The sequence below is a fragment of the Podarcis erhardii genome (genome assembly GCF_964252035.2).
Source record: "Podarcis erhardii genome assembly, chromosome: 3".
Taxonomy (NCBI): Eukaryota; Metazoa; Chordata; class Lepidosauria; order Squamata; family Lacertidae; genus Podarcis; species Podarcis erhardii.
Window position 1 is genome coordinate 81,542,371 of NC_138507.1, and position 14,961 is coordinate 81,557,331.

Consider the following 14,961-nt stretch of genomic DNA (forward strand, 5'->3'; position numbering starts at 1 on the left):
ATTTTTACATAGATACATCAATGCATATATTAATGCAAAATTTGTTTGAGACCTTGAGGTGGACCACTATTACAATAAATCAAGCATGGTAATCTCACCTGAAACCTGCCAGCTGTCACCTGTCCCAAAATGTATTGAAGTAAATATGAGCAGTTAATGCTCTATGGCTGCAATTCTATGGCCCTGGGAGGGAATGCAAGAGGACATAGTGTACACTGGTAGTCCCTTCTCCTACATAAGGGAGGGGAACCTCCCTTCCTGCCACCAAGGAAACCTCCAACACCCTGAGCCTACCAGCATTGGAGCTCTGACATCTGTAGGCCCAGTAGCGAGCATGTCACAGGGAGAGGAAGAACCAGACAAAGGCTTGAATTTGAAGGACCCAAAGCTGCCTCAGCAACCTGACATATCTCCAAACCAGAAAGACACTTAAACTAGCTTAGGAGCTGATGTAAATATCTCTCCCTTGTATTCCCTTCCTATTAGAACTAAACTATAGTTTGGTTTATAGCTTATAGTTTAAAAACAAACTATAAAATTGTTGAGGGAATATTAGAATGCTCCTCCGTCCTCAGTTCGACCCAGTGGGTCTCAGGGTATGGAATTAAACAGCCTTCAGTTCCCCCTCCGCCCTCCCTCAGGATTGCAGCCAAAGAGGGACAAATTCAACATAATTAAAGCAGCAGTAAAAGGGGTCGTGTGGCACTGCGGTCTAAACCACTGAGCCTAGGGCTTGCCGATCGAAAGGTCGGCGGTTCAAATCCCCGTGACAGGGTGAGCTCCTGTTGCTTGGTCCCAGCTCCTGCCCACCTAGCAGTTCGAAAGCAGGTCAAAGAGCAAGTAGATAAATAAGTACCACTCCAGCGGGAAGGTAAACAGTGTTTCCATGCACTGCTCTGGTTTTGCCAGAAGTGGCTTAGTCATGCTAGCCACATGACCCGGAAAAACTGTCTGCGGACAAACGTCTGCTCCCTTGGCCAGTAAAGTGAGATGAGCGCCGCAACCCCAGAGTTGTTCACGACTGGACTTAACTGTCAGGGGTCCTATACCTTTTTAAAAGGGGTCAGGTGCTTACTTTTATGGGTTTCAGTCTCGCACGCTTTCAATTTATCCTTCAGAAGTACATTTTCTTCCCTTAGAGCTCTGTTAATATCTCTAAGCAGTTCAGTCTCTTGCTCTAGTTTTAACAGCTTTTGGTAAAGTTCAGCAATCTGGTTTTCAGTGTCCTAAAAATAGAAGAAATTCTTATCACAAATAAGTGTGTACATATGCTATAATTCATATGGAAATGGTATTGGTTTCATGGCATATTTGGCCATCATATGGCTGTATAGCCTCCAGCTGTCCCCATGTACAAGGAAAGTCCCTATTGCCTTGAATTTGTCCCTAGTAAATAGTTATCAGTTTTGTGTCCCTAAGTTTGTTTCTGGGGTTTTTTAGATCTTTTTCCATTCTCAACAGGAGCGGAAAAGCAATTCATGTTAGCAGCAAAAAAAACACCTGCCATATAAGCTACATGAAATTGGGACACTGCTTGGTTATGATCTTTGACCACATGCAAGAATACCAAAAATACACTTACCAGACTGGTGTGTCTCAGAACCTCAGCTCTGGGATTATCAATGATAATAGAGCTCTCCCTTGTTAATGCCATGTCTTGCCGAGAGGAATCCAGTTGCGCACATCCTTCTGTATTATTGGGAAGATATTGCAGTTATAGATTATATCCCCCACATTCTCATTCTATATCACTTTAAACATTGGTAACAAAGAACAACATGTTCCTAGAAAGAGCATCATCAGCCCCCCTTAATTACTCCTCTTTCCCCTAAAGCTACCTTATTCTGCTGCTTCAGGTGTCTGCTGCCACTCCACTCCTGTCTAACATGTGCCATTATGATACTGCACATGCAAGGTATCCTAGGGAAACAAGGGTGCTGGATACAGGCGCCAGCATCTCCTGGGAGAACAAGTGCACTAGACTAGTCATTGGTCCTAGGTGGAGTTAGAGTGTGCCTGCTGAGTAATGTAATGTTGTTGTTGTTTAGTCGTGTCCGACTCTTCGTGACCCCATGGACCAGAGCACGCCAGGCACTTCTGTCTTCCACTGCCTCCCGCAGTTTGCTCAGACTCATGTTGGTAGCTTCAAGAACACTGTCCAACCATCTCATCCTCTGTCGTCCCCTTCTCCTTGTGCCCTCCATCTTTCCCAACATCAGGGTCTTTTCCAGGGATTCTTCTCTTCTCATGAGGTGGCCAAAGTATTGGAGCCTCAGCTTCACAATCTGTCCTTCCAGTGAGCACTCAGGGCTGATTTCCTTAAGAATGGATAGGTTTGTTCTTCTTGCAGTCCATGGGACTCTCAAGAGTCTCCTCCAGCATCATAATTCAAAAGCATCAATTCTTCGGCGATCAGCCTTCTTTATGGTCCAGCTCTCACTTCCATACATCACTACTGGGAAAACCATAGCTTTTACTATACGGACCTTTGTTGGCAAGGTGATGTCTCTGCTTTTTAAGATGCTGTCTAGGTTTGTCATTGCTTTCCTCCCAAGAAGCAGGCGTCTTTTAATTTCGTGGCTGATGTCACCATCTGCAGTGATCATGGGGCCCAAGAAAGTAAAATCTCTCATTGCCTCCATTTCTTCCCCTTCTATTTGCCAGGAGGTGATGGGACCAGTGGCCATGATCTTTGTTTTTTTGATGCTGAGCTTCAGACCATAATGTAATAATGTAATGTAATAATTAACTTTAAATATAAGATAGGTCAAAGCCTTGTAGCTCTCGTGGTCTCACAATGAACAAGCAGAATCAGCCAGCAAGAGTTCAAAATGTTTTGTGTCAATAGTTCAAAGAAGAGCCAGGGGGATTTAAACTCAAGGTCTACCTAGCATCTCACATAACTGAGCACTCTTTATTCTATCATAAAGGGCCCAACCACAAAGAATCAAGGTACAGGGCTAAAAGTCAGCATGACCTTATTTGCAGCACCACAAAGCTGTCCAAACCTTCCATTCAGTTACAACGCATACCAGAGGTTAACATTAAAAGCAGGGGTGAACTGCCAATCACTTGATGTCAGATGATGTGGTGCTTTGAAGCCTTGATTGTCAGGACTTCAGAATGTAGCATGGGACTGTATGAAAGCCCTTTTACAAACAGCCCCATACTGCTGTGTAAACATGCAAAAGCTGGAGGTTCAAGGAGAGGTGCAGGGCAGCTTGAAAGACCTTTAGTCTGCTGCTTGTAATGCAGAACAGCAACTAAGAGCACAGTGCCTGAGAGCTGAATCAGGCAGGTTTGGTCTGACAAGACAGGAGAGCCAATACACAACAGGGTGATTGGTGAGTAGGGGAATAAAGCTGATAGATGTGGCAACGGAGTGGAGGAGAGGAATGGAATGGAAATAAATTCTATAAAGAACTTCATGGGGCAAGGAAAGGGAGTTGGCTGTTGATTACAGCTGATTAAAAACTTCAGGAACATTTCCACACACTGTCCAACAGGAATGGGAAAAAGGAAGTGCCATGAATTGGGCACCACAAAGATTTTTGGGATAGTAGGTAGAGAGACAGGAGATGGTGGAAATAGCCAGGGGGAGGAAATGACTCAAGGTATGATGAAACAAAGGTTTGCTTGATGGTTCAGGGGGCAGCTTATGGCTTAATAAACTATTATTGAACTGTGGTTTAATGAGATGCCATACCGCTACAAGTTGGAGTAAGCAAGCCTAGGCAAGAAGGACCAATAGTTTGACTTTGTACATGGCAGCTTTATGTTATCTTTCCAAACAAAAGCCATGCTTTTAGATACAAAGTACTGAATATAAAGGTGTATACATAGCGTTATCAAGATAAAAAGTCAAAAGCATACCTTGAAGCCCCCACAAGTCAACAATCAGAGCATTTTTCTGCAAATAGTTCAAAAAATCATGGGACATATTAAGGGTTGAAAATTTTACTAGCTCTTCTATCTTCGGGTTCACATTTTTCCAAACAGGCTTTGTGTATAATGAGCATGGGAGATCATAAAATTTATATCTAAAATAGTAAAACAAACGAAGACCCAATTAAAAACTAAGGTCTGTGTCCAAAGACATCAACTGCTTGAAATAACAGAAATATGACAATCTTGAAGCAACATTTCAAGGTTAGATTTTCCTTCCTACTTATTAATTTTAAAAAATTGTCTTGCATGCCCAATAAATTTCATGAAATGGTTTCTTAATTTCTTTATGGTAGTCATTTTTAATACTGTTTTTGGGCCAAAAATGTCACAATTTCCAAAAATACATTGCCCTTGATTAGAACCCAGTTCTAATCTTGACTACTTGACCTAGCAGGCATTAGCGTCCACTGGACACAGTTTACTAGGAAGTTCTTCTGAACAAGCTTCATTGAAATCAGGGATGGGGAACCTGTGGCCCCTCCAGATAATGATGGACTCCAGCTCCCATCATTCCTGGCTACTGATGATGAGAACTAGAGTCCATTAACATCTGGAGCGCATCCTATTGCTTACTCCTGGTTTACAGTGCTGTGCAATACTAGGAGTTGAAAAAAGCACAGGCTGACCCTGTAACAACCCATGGAGTTGCCATGGAGATCATTATAATCCATTATTTATAAAGCTAAATTATTTACTAAGTCAGCAACAACAGGAAAGAGACCAGCAAGTCAAGAATGGATTTAAGTGCATAACTGAAGAAATAAAGATACCCAACATTATCTGAAAAGATTACTATCTTGGGTAAAGTTTTCATGCAAAAGAAAACTCAGTTGTGAAATTGTTATTCACCCCAAAGAGCCAAACTGAGAATATTTCACAGGAAGCTTTAACTAACAATACCCAATCTGAATCCCTCTCTGTGCCACTTCTTTTATCCATTTGACTCCAAGGCATTGTAAAATGTGAATTTGGAAATCAATTCTTTTGCCCAGCAGTTCCAAAGGATCAATGACCATATCGTCCTCTCCAAAGGCTCTATTAAAAAATAAAATGGGGAAAATGGGAATTAATATGCAAGATGGTAGTGACTTTGATCTTATTTGGATGTAACTCTAAACCAGCACTGCGCTCTGGACTATAGAGCTAATTAGGTATAGCGAGGGTCTCAATCTAACTTGCAATACAGTTTCTCCCCAAACCATACCCATTTCTCCCACATCTGATGTCATACATGTCATCAGATGTGGGGCATGTAAAGATCATATTGGAACTTAAAGTATACCTTGAACTAATCAGCTGATTAGTGCTGCCCAAGCCCCACTGATATCAGTGATGCTACAGAGTTGCTGCACAGCCAATTGAGTTTGCTCTCAGCTTGTCAGCTGATCAAGTCCAAGGCTAGTTTATAGACCAACAAAGTCATAAGGTAAGAGATGGCAAACCTGTCGCCTTCCAGATGTTATTGGACCCTATCTCCCATCAGCCTTAGCCAGCATGGCTGATTGTCAGGGATTATGGGAGTTGCTCCAACAGCATTTTGAGGGCCATAGTTTCCCCATCCCTGGACAAGGTTAAAAATGATCTAAGTATGTCCCTGCTCAATGGCTTGGAGTTGAAAAAGGCAGAAATGTCAGAGGCAGGACGTTGTTGGTGATGGTATTGTACTTGTGGGTCTCATTCCTTGTGGAAATCCATATGGCTCCATATTATTAAAGGTAAAGGGACCCCTGACCATTAGGTCCAGTCGTGACCGACTCTGGGGTTGCGGCGCTCATCTCGCTTTATTGGCCGAGGGAGCCAGCGTACAGCTTCCGGGTCATGTGGCCAGCATGACTAAGCCACTTCTGGCGAACCAGAGCAGCGCACAGAAACGCCATTTACCTTCCCACCAGAGTGGTACCTATTTATCTATTTGCACTTTGACGTGCTTTTGAACTGCTAGGTAGGCAGGAGCAGAGACTGAGCAATGGGAGCTCATCCCGTCATGGGGATTTGAACTTCTGATCGGCAAGTCCTAGGCTCTGTGGTTTAACCCACAGTGCCACCCACGTCCCATTATTAGCTTTGTTTAAAATAGATTTTTATTTCAATCTGCAACTTATTCATTGCCATTTTGGATCAATTTCTACAGTTTAATGGGTGAATGTTTTAAACAGATGGTTTTATTTGTTTTATTTCAAAACTGTGCACCACTTTGTGAGGGCTATTATGCCCAGAATAGTGGTTTAGAAATATTTATAAACAAATGTATAATAAATTTATACCTAGTCAGACCTCAAATGTTCTCTGTCAGTTAGAATTTTTATCTGTAAGCTTCAGAAAAGGCAGTAAGAAACAGGGTTGTCAAGTTTCTGCCTCCAAGTTGTTAAATGTACAGTGGTACCTCGGGTTAAGTACTTTGTTCGTTCCGGAGGTCCGTTCTTAACCTGAAACTGTTCTTAACCTGAAGCACCACTTTAGCCAATGGGGCCTCCTGCTGCTGCCGCGCCGCTGGAGCAAGATTTCTGTTCTCATCCTGAAGCAAAGTTCGTTACCTGAAGCACTATTTCTGGCTTAGCAGAGTCTGTAACCTGAAGCGTATGTAACCTGAAGCGTATGTAACCTGAGGTACCACTGTATAGGCATGTTTCCTAGGTAGTAGGAAAGATACAGCCCCCACTGTCTTCTGCCCATTGCTCCATCAGCCTCTGCCCATCCTAAAGTCATGTCTGTTGTACAACAAATGGGAGAGGAAAGTAAGCAACGGAGCTGGCAAATCAGTGAGGGAAGCGGAAGGCACAGCAGCTGCATAATTTCCTGGTGCATCACAGCTTTTAAAGCAGGCGTGGCTGACCCATGCCCCTCCAAGTGTTATTGGACTCCATCAGACCATGGCCAATAGTAGAGGATGATGGGAGTTGTAGTCCAACAACGCCTAAAAACCCACAAGTTAGCAACCCCTGTTTTACAGGTACAGGCATAAATCTTCAAGTCAAGCCCAAGTAGCCTTTCAAGAAAACCAACAGCAGGTGCTCACCTGCCATTTGGAGAGCATGGAATGATATTGATAAGTATGATGGCTTCCTCCATTCCTTCAGAATTCAGGAGTTCTGTTTGTTCCTCAAGTTTCATGCAATAAGCAAGAGACTGGAGCCAGATGTGAGCAGATCCTAAATGGATTACTTCCACGGGATCCCAGAATGGATCGCTTTCTTTGTCAACCTGCACATCTTCTCCATCTAAGAAACGCCGATAGAGCTCTTCCATTAAAAACTTTCTGTTGATGAACTTGGGTTTTGACCAAACCCATATCTAGAGAAATGAGGTAACTTGAATTATTCTAATCATAAGGTTCAGAGTGTAAAAACTAAGTTGCATTTCCAAAAAGCTGACTTATGGGCTGCACATGTCTTGAACAAAGAATACAAAGAGAAGGGGACAACCTTGGGAGACCAGATCTGGAGCTTTGGCATCAGAACCAGCAGCCTTCCTTGTCAAACTGGAACCAGCCATTGAGACAGTAGCAGGGAAAACTTTGGACAGGCAGGGAAAGCCCAGCTAGTGTAAAATAGAGTAGCCTGTGAAGCGCGCACCAGTCTTTCTCAATACAACTTGCCATGACTAATGGTTGAGACTACTTTACCTGGTTTGTAACTTTGTGCGCCACTTTAACTATGATCTCCTTTTGCAGATCATAGCCTCTAGAGTCAGAGGAAGCCAAATTTTTCACTTTCAGTTCCAAAATTAGGTCCTGTTAAAAAAAAGAAAAGAAACCACACAGTATCAAAAAGGTTTTTTCTGTAGCTGACTAGCTTTCAATTTAGAAAGGTAAAAGAGAGAAATGTCTCAAGAATCATTAAAATTGGGTATATATGCAAAACACTATAGTGCAAATTCCTTTTTAATGGTATAAGAGGTAGATGACATAAACAGTAGGTAGTGTTAATAGGTAAGATAGATAGATAGCTCTCTCACAGTTTAAAGAATTGGACTAAATCACAGTAAATCTTGCAAAAAAGAAAAAAAGGTAGATGCCAAGTAGTTCTTGTGGTTGCCTTCTCCTGTCTAATAATGCAGTTTTATTTTCTAGGAGAGACAAAATCATAAATTGTGATATTTCTGAAAATGGAGAAAAAGTCCACCATCTTCCACCAGCAGACTTCCACTATCACCCCCTCAAAAAAAAAAAAAAGAAAAATAGAAAAATAGGCCTCATCCTGCAACACAGTACAACGTAGTACATACTGAACAATGCAGGCAATATAGCTCATCAAGGGAATGTAGCTATGCAGATAGCTGCAGCACCAGCACGGGCTGGAGACCCAAACGCAAAGAGACAAAAATAATCAAAGGCACTGGACAAGTTAGTCCAACCCCTGAACACACTTTCGGGAACACATATTGTTAAATGCAGCCCCTCTCTATTGTAAGAGGCACTCACTTTATGTACTCCTTTTGTTTCACCATGCAGTACAGGGTTGAGAATTAGGCTTGCAAGCTTTATTCTCAGCCCTACAGGAGGAGCTTTTTCTTCTGAAGAAAATAAATTTGTTATTTCCCATAGTTCCATGTGATGATCTCTAGTTTGGACACACAGAATTACCCAACAGATGTAATCAGTGGACTATCAGGATAACTTTCGCCTGCAGTAAACAATGGCACACGCAAACTTACCTTCCTCAGCTCCACACTCATTTGATTGGCTTCAGCAACCAAAGGCATTAACTTAAGATAATCATGGAACACAGCAAGGACGCTGGGATCTGGCTTCCCATCCTTCCTGTTTGCAGCACCTTAGAAAAAAAAGCACCTTATCATCAAGTCTTGGCAAGAGCAGTTTTCATGGTTATGGCAGAGAAAGAAATGACTAGGTTATTGAAATTTCAGCTGCTGTGCAACTGAACATAAGTTGGACTTGTGCATTGTTGAAACATACAATAATCATGCTAGATTAAGATTGGTTGAAGTCTTGGAACTGTACTAATTGGCAGGGTTGGACTACCCAGAAAAATATAGACATTTATAACACAAAGATACACCACTCTGATTAAAGGAAGCAAAATTTGATGCCTATGATACAAGCACTAGGTCCCCTTTTGCAGCCATTTTATGCCTCCTGCAGAACAGTCATGTGAGCTGGTGACCAACCCAAGTTAGGAAGTGAGCAAAAACAATGAGAAGTTTAAAATACAAAACTGCACGTGCTTGAAGTATTTTCTTCTTTGTTAATTTTATTAAGGGGTGTGTGTGTGTGTGTGTGTGTGTGATCCACGAAATCGTATACAGTAATAAATGTGTTAGCCTTTAATATACTTCAAGATGTATTTTTGGATACTTTATTTCTTCCATTCCTTTTTTTGGGGCGGTAGGGGGTGCCTTCTTTTGAGAACTGCACTAGGGGCCCCAACCACCTTAATCCAGATTTGTTCATAGTATATTAATTTAGCACCATGTTTAATTTGTGTTAGAATTAATATGTGGACCATTCATACCCTTCAATCAAGTTATCAGGGTGGGTAGCTTACCATGAAATATTAAGGTGTAATAAAATAACAAATAAGCCAGGAGCAACAAATCTAGAAAATCAACAAGAAAACTAATATATTATAGTGCTTACCAAGTTTATCTACACTGAAACCTTCTGCTGCTGCCAACTCTGACTGAATGAAATCATAATCGTATCTGGTCAGGTCCTCGCTGGTGCGATCTGAAGGTGGTCCAATGTAGAGATATGCACTATTTGACCCCAAAATAATACGGTCCTGAGGGATTGAGTATACAGGGCTTGCTGAAAGCCTTTCTACTGCACAATTGGTTGTTAAGCATTATATTTAATTATATTTTCAAAGCCTGAAAGCTGTCTTCAGAAACCTGGTCTTTACACAGCAAGAGTTAGTGTAATAGCTAAGAAACTGAGCTATATACACAGTACACCGAAGCATGGGGAAATGGTTAACAAACAAAGAACTTACCAGATGCTGCAGTTTTGTTTTCACAGCAATGGGGACACCATTAACAATGACTTTACACTTATCCCGAGGTGTTATAGTAACTTTACCATCAGCATTTGTGAACGTTGCATGCTTATCCAAAATGCTGAAAGACAGTTGTAAAGCAAGCTATTCAAAATCGTGACAGACATCTTTCACTGCACCATCAGAGTAAAATTAGCATTGCTTCATTTCTAGTAAAAATAGGTGTCAGGGAACTGCCATCAGAGCCAAGGGTGGTGTTGAGGCTCCCCAATGACTGTTCTAGCAGGACCAGCGGGGAGAGCACAGAGCCTCTGCTTGGGACGCCCACTCTGCGCAGAAAGCTTCCGCGCAGGGAGGCTAGGCGGAGACTTGGTGTCAAAGAACTTTTATGTTGGAAAAAGTTCAGGAAACGCCCACTGACGGATTCTGCCAGCGATCGAGACAGTCACGGACTGGAGGCTGTCCAGCCGGGGGGAAAGTTTTAACCAAACAACTCAGCTTGCAGCAGTTTGCGGGTTACGCACAAGCAACCCCAACCCCACATTACAATAGGGAAGGAGAAATAAGGCACCATTTGCAATAAGACTCAAGGAAAAGTGGATGGGAAGGGTCTCAAGCTCAGAGTCCGGATGCTTTCTATGACACGGGTCCCAAGCTGGATCCTTCATTATCTCCAATGAAAAGATCTCAAGTTTCACTAAAAAAATTGTCTAAAACCTTGGAGAGCCCCTACCATATGGAACAAACAGTTAGATGGGTTAGATAGACAAATGGTTATTAATATTATTATATATTTTAATGCTAAAGTAGGCATTAAATAGGTGTAAAACCCCAGTTACAATAAGAGGAAATGAGGTCCCTTGTGTGTTTGAGGCTGCATTCAAGTTTGTTTGGCATTGCCACTTATCAACCACGTAAACACAGGACTGATGCCACCCGGTGCTTATATGACCCTCCTCACTTATAGAAAAGGCCAAATGATCCAAGACAAACTAAGAGAAAGCAATAAATTAAACCCACATCAAAGTTTTGAATGAAATATCTTGCAATGTTAGACAGAGCCTTAGTTATAGAGATAGGTAATAACTTTAGTAAGCAACATCTAGTACAGGGGTCAGCAACCTTTTTCAGCCATGGGCTGGTCCATCATCCCTCAGACCATGTGGTGGGCCAGACTATGTTTTGAAGGAAAAAAAGAATGCCCCTATGCCCCACAAATTACCCAGAGATGCATTTTAAATAAAAGGACACATTCTACTCATGTACAAACAAGCTGATTCCCGGACTGTTCGTGGGCCAGATTGAGAAGGCAGTTGGGCCGCATCTGGCCCACGGGCCTTAGGTTGCCTACTCCTGATCTAGTAGCATATTTATTCTTTCTATCTCCCTCCCAACTAATTATAATCAAAACCAAAATAAGTTACCACATTGTTGATGAAATTTCCTGCAGAAAAGGAATAAGCTCATCTACATACCCTAAACCTCGGAGAGTTATTGCATTTGAGGATGATTGACCAACATCCGAAGAACCTGAAATAAAACATTTCCTGTGTAAACTTTGCTTTGGAAAACTGTGGTGAACATCTTTTTTACGGTATATATAAACATGATTCCCTGTGAAATGCTAAAGACAAAAACAATCTGGGTGGCTAGGAGTGAGCTTATTTGGCGGATATAATTGCAGTTGGTTAATTTACAAAAAGAAAAAGCTTTATCAACATGCTAGACAATAAACTAGAATAAGGTATACATTTAAAAGCATGTGCAACTGAAACTGTACATATTAATCTCATTTTATTTTAAGCATTTGTATGCTGTTCCATAACTCAATATTCTGTGGGTAAGCAAATACACTGCCCTATCCATCTTGTCTCCCCAGCAAATACACTGCCCTTCCATCTTGTCTCCCCAGTGGTAAAAGTTTTGTTTGCAACCTCCTTGGAAAAGGACTCACTTGTTTTGGTTACATTACTCAGATGTGTAATAATATAAAATGGATTACCCACCTGAGCAACACACATTTAGCACTTAAACAAAATAATACCGTCTTGAATGAAATATTTGAGAACGCCCGAAAGCTGAGGGTCTTCATTGATATTCACAAGATAAGGACATGTCTCCATCATCCATCTTTCCTGTGGAATTAATTAAACCTTATTTCAGCACACTCTTCCCACTAAATGACAGCCAACAACATATGTGACAAGTGGCTTCCAAATAACTAGTCTCTTCTTTCCAGAGACTGCACCTGCTATCATAAACAAGGCTAGCAATTCTTCCTCTGATGAAAAATCTAGCTACTTTAATAAAAATGCTCAAGGTTAAATGTAAGAATAGGTAAGAATTCATACAGGACATAGCATCCGTGTGGCTATCTGTAGAGTTCCTGGACACCTACCCCCACCCCCAGTCATTCTGTCACTATTATGTTTCTCAAGATTAGATAGTAATTGCATGGACTCCTTGTTCCTATATTTTTGGTTCCTGATAACTGATCACACCACCCCATGACCAAATACATGTTTCTGCAGATATTAGCAACATAGAGGCCTTTTTCGCAATTGCTCTTTCCCATACGCCTGCATGCATTTTTAATTTGTTGCACCCAGTCGCCATATGAACTGACCTGGCCCCTGCAATCATCATCTGAGGCCCGTTTTCATGTGCCCTCTCCACGAGAGGTCCGGAGGGTGGCAACATGAGAAAGGACAAAATCAGGTGGTGGCTACTTGTTGGTGGAATGCTCTCCCTAGGGAGGCTTGCCTGGAGACATCATTCTATATCTTTGGGTGCCAGGCAAAAGCTTTCCTCTATATCTAGGCCTTTGGCCTTTAACTATCCATGTTTTTAATGTATTACTTTCCCCTCTTAGTTTTAAAGTATCTATGTGGAGTTTCTTATTTTTGTCTGTCTGTTTGTTTGTAAGTCACTTTGGATTGCCCAGGACAAGATACAGCAACTAACAAATTCAGTTAATAATAATAATAATAATAATAATAATCTTCCTTCAACACTGTAGTTCTATAGAACGATATTTTCTGAGCACACACACTGCAACATTTTATACCCAATAAAATGTGACATATTCCAAGGGTTGTATATATGCTGCTGTGGAGGCTGCTATAAGTTCTTCAAGTGGAAGGCGCCAACCTCTATTGTAGTACCTTACTCCACCAGCAAGAGCTCTCTCACTCATTTCAATAAGAAAGGAAGTTTTGAGCAAGCATCCTTTTCTGTATGACGGGCTGCCCTCTCCCTTGAAATTAATGGGGAAGCCTACTTGCACAAGACTCCCAAGTACATAGTACCATATTTTTCGCTCTATAACACGCACCAGACCATAACACGCACGTAGTTTTTAGAGGAGGAAAACAAGAAAACAAATATTCTAAACGAAACAGTGGACGTATGATTTTTGTGGTTCATGCTGTGGCCACAGACATGTGATCTGACAGTGAGTTTGGAGTAGCCCAATGCAAAAATCCTGAGGATCCATGTGGATCCATGCTTTGTAACCACGTTTTTGCACCACTGCGACCCAGGCAACAGTGGGTGCATGATTTTTTTGGTGCAAGATGTAGCCATGGACATGCTATGTGATCTGATGGTGAATTTGGGGTGACCCAGTGCAAAAATCCTGAGGATCCATGTGGATCCGTGTTTTGTAACCACGTTTTAAGTGGGGAGGGAAGGAAAAGCACTCAAGGGACAAGGAGCACGGATGGGGTGTGTGGAGAAGGATGCTGCTAATAATGCTATTTAGCGAGCTGAGTGGGGAGGAGAGAGGGACAGAGAGCCTGCTTACTTTAAAGGAGCCAACTGGACAGGAGCCGCTTACACTCGTGTAAGTGGCTCCTCTCCTCTCCCGCTTTGCTCCTTTAAAGCAAGCAGGCTCTCTGTGCCTCTCTCCTCCACACTCAGTGGCTCTTCTCCCGCTTTGCTGTTTCAAAGCGAGCCACGGAGGAGGGAAGGAAGGGGAACCATGGATCCTCTGCTCACAACTGCAGCAGATCCCCCACCCATAGGCATTTGCTCCATAACATGCACAGACATTTCCCCTTACTTTCTAGGAGGAAAAAAGTGAGTGTTATGGTGCAAAAAATACAGTATATAGTCATGCTAATTAGGACGGCCTTTCTGAACCAGATCAAACGAACATTTTGGGCACAGCTTTCCAAACTGTGCGTTGCGACACATTAGTGTGTCGGCTGCAGTGTGTTGTGCAAACACGCCCCGCACACCTCCCAGAGCTGGAAAGGGGTTACTTTAACCTCTGGTTTGCTAGTAAAAATGACTTACTGTGTCGCAAAATGATGCATGTCTAAAAAGTGTGTCACCAGCATGAAAAGTTTGGAAAGCTCTGGTTTGGGGTGTATGCACACCACACATTTAAAGTACATAGCTTCCGTCAAAGAATCCTGGGAATTGTAATTTGCCTCTCAGAGCTATAGTTCCCAGCACCCTTAACAAATTACAGTTCTCAGGATTCTTTGGGAGGAAAAGCAGAATTTAACTGTATGGGTCCAGCACTTTGCTCCAACAATTGCTACTTTAAAAACACTGGAAAGCTCTCAAGCTGAGGAATGATAGAGATGGACATCCAGTGTCCAGATGTCTTGACCTGAGTTACTGCAGCATATTGCTGCTCCCATTCTTTCCGGGCTTCTTCCAGACGATATTCCCAGGTAGCCTGAATGGCTTGAATCCGCAGCTCATTTTCAGCTAGCAAACAGCGAAGCTCTTCTGGAAAGAATAAACAAAACTAAACTAATTAAGGATGCAATATGAAAACAACAACAATAAAAATCCAATTTATAAACAGCATTCACTCCTCTCTCCAAATGAATTCTGCGGTACCTTCTTTAAGCCACCCTGAAATAGCAGGCTTGAAATACTCAGATATTTATGATTCTTATATATTCCGTAACTGAAACAAACAGTTCTTAAGCACTAGTGAAATATTTATAGCTAGGATCTTTAGCCATATGTTCCAGTGCTTCTATCCTACCAGAAAAACTGATGAAAGGTTTCTGGATCTATTTTAACTACCCCTAATTTA

The 14,961-nt window shown here is 41.9% G+C and overlaps 1 protein-coding gene across 1 annotated transcript in view; it reads right to left on the minus strand.

The window, feature by feature from the left end:
- LOC309339548 (kinesin-like protein KIF28) overlaps positions 1-14,961 on the minus strand; it is a 30,297-nt gene that overhangs the window by 1,256 nt on the left and 14,080 nt on the right. Inside the window, 12 exon segments of the mRNA XM_081857657.1 lie at positions 1,076-1,226; positions 1,583-1,689; positions 3,874-4,040; positions 4,849-4,983; positions 6,965-7,239; positions 7,571-7,678; positions 8,602-8,720; positions 9,545-9,689; positions 9,900-10,023; positions 11,378-11,432; positions 11,947-12,037; positions 14,524-14,645. Coding sequence (XP_081713783.1) covers positions 1,076-1,226; positions 1,583-1,689; positions 3,874-4,040; positions 4,849-4,983; positions 6,965-7,239; positions 7,571-7,678; positions 8,602-8,720; positions 9,545-9,689; positions 9,900-10,023; positions 11,378-11,432; positions 11,947-12,037; positions 14,524-14,645 — 1,599 coding nt within the window.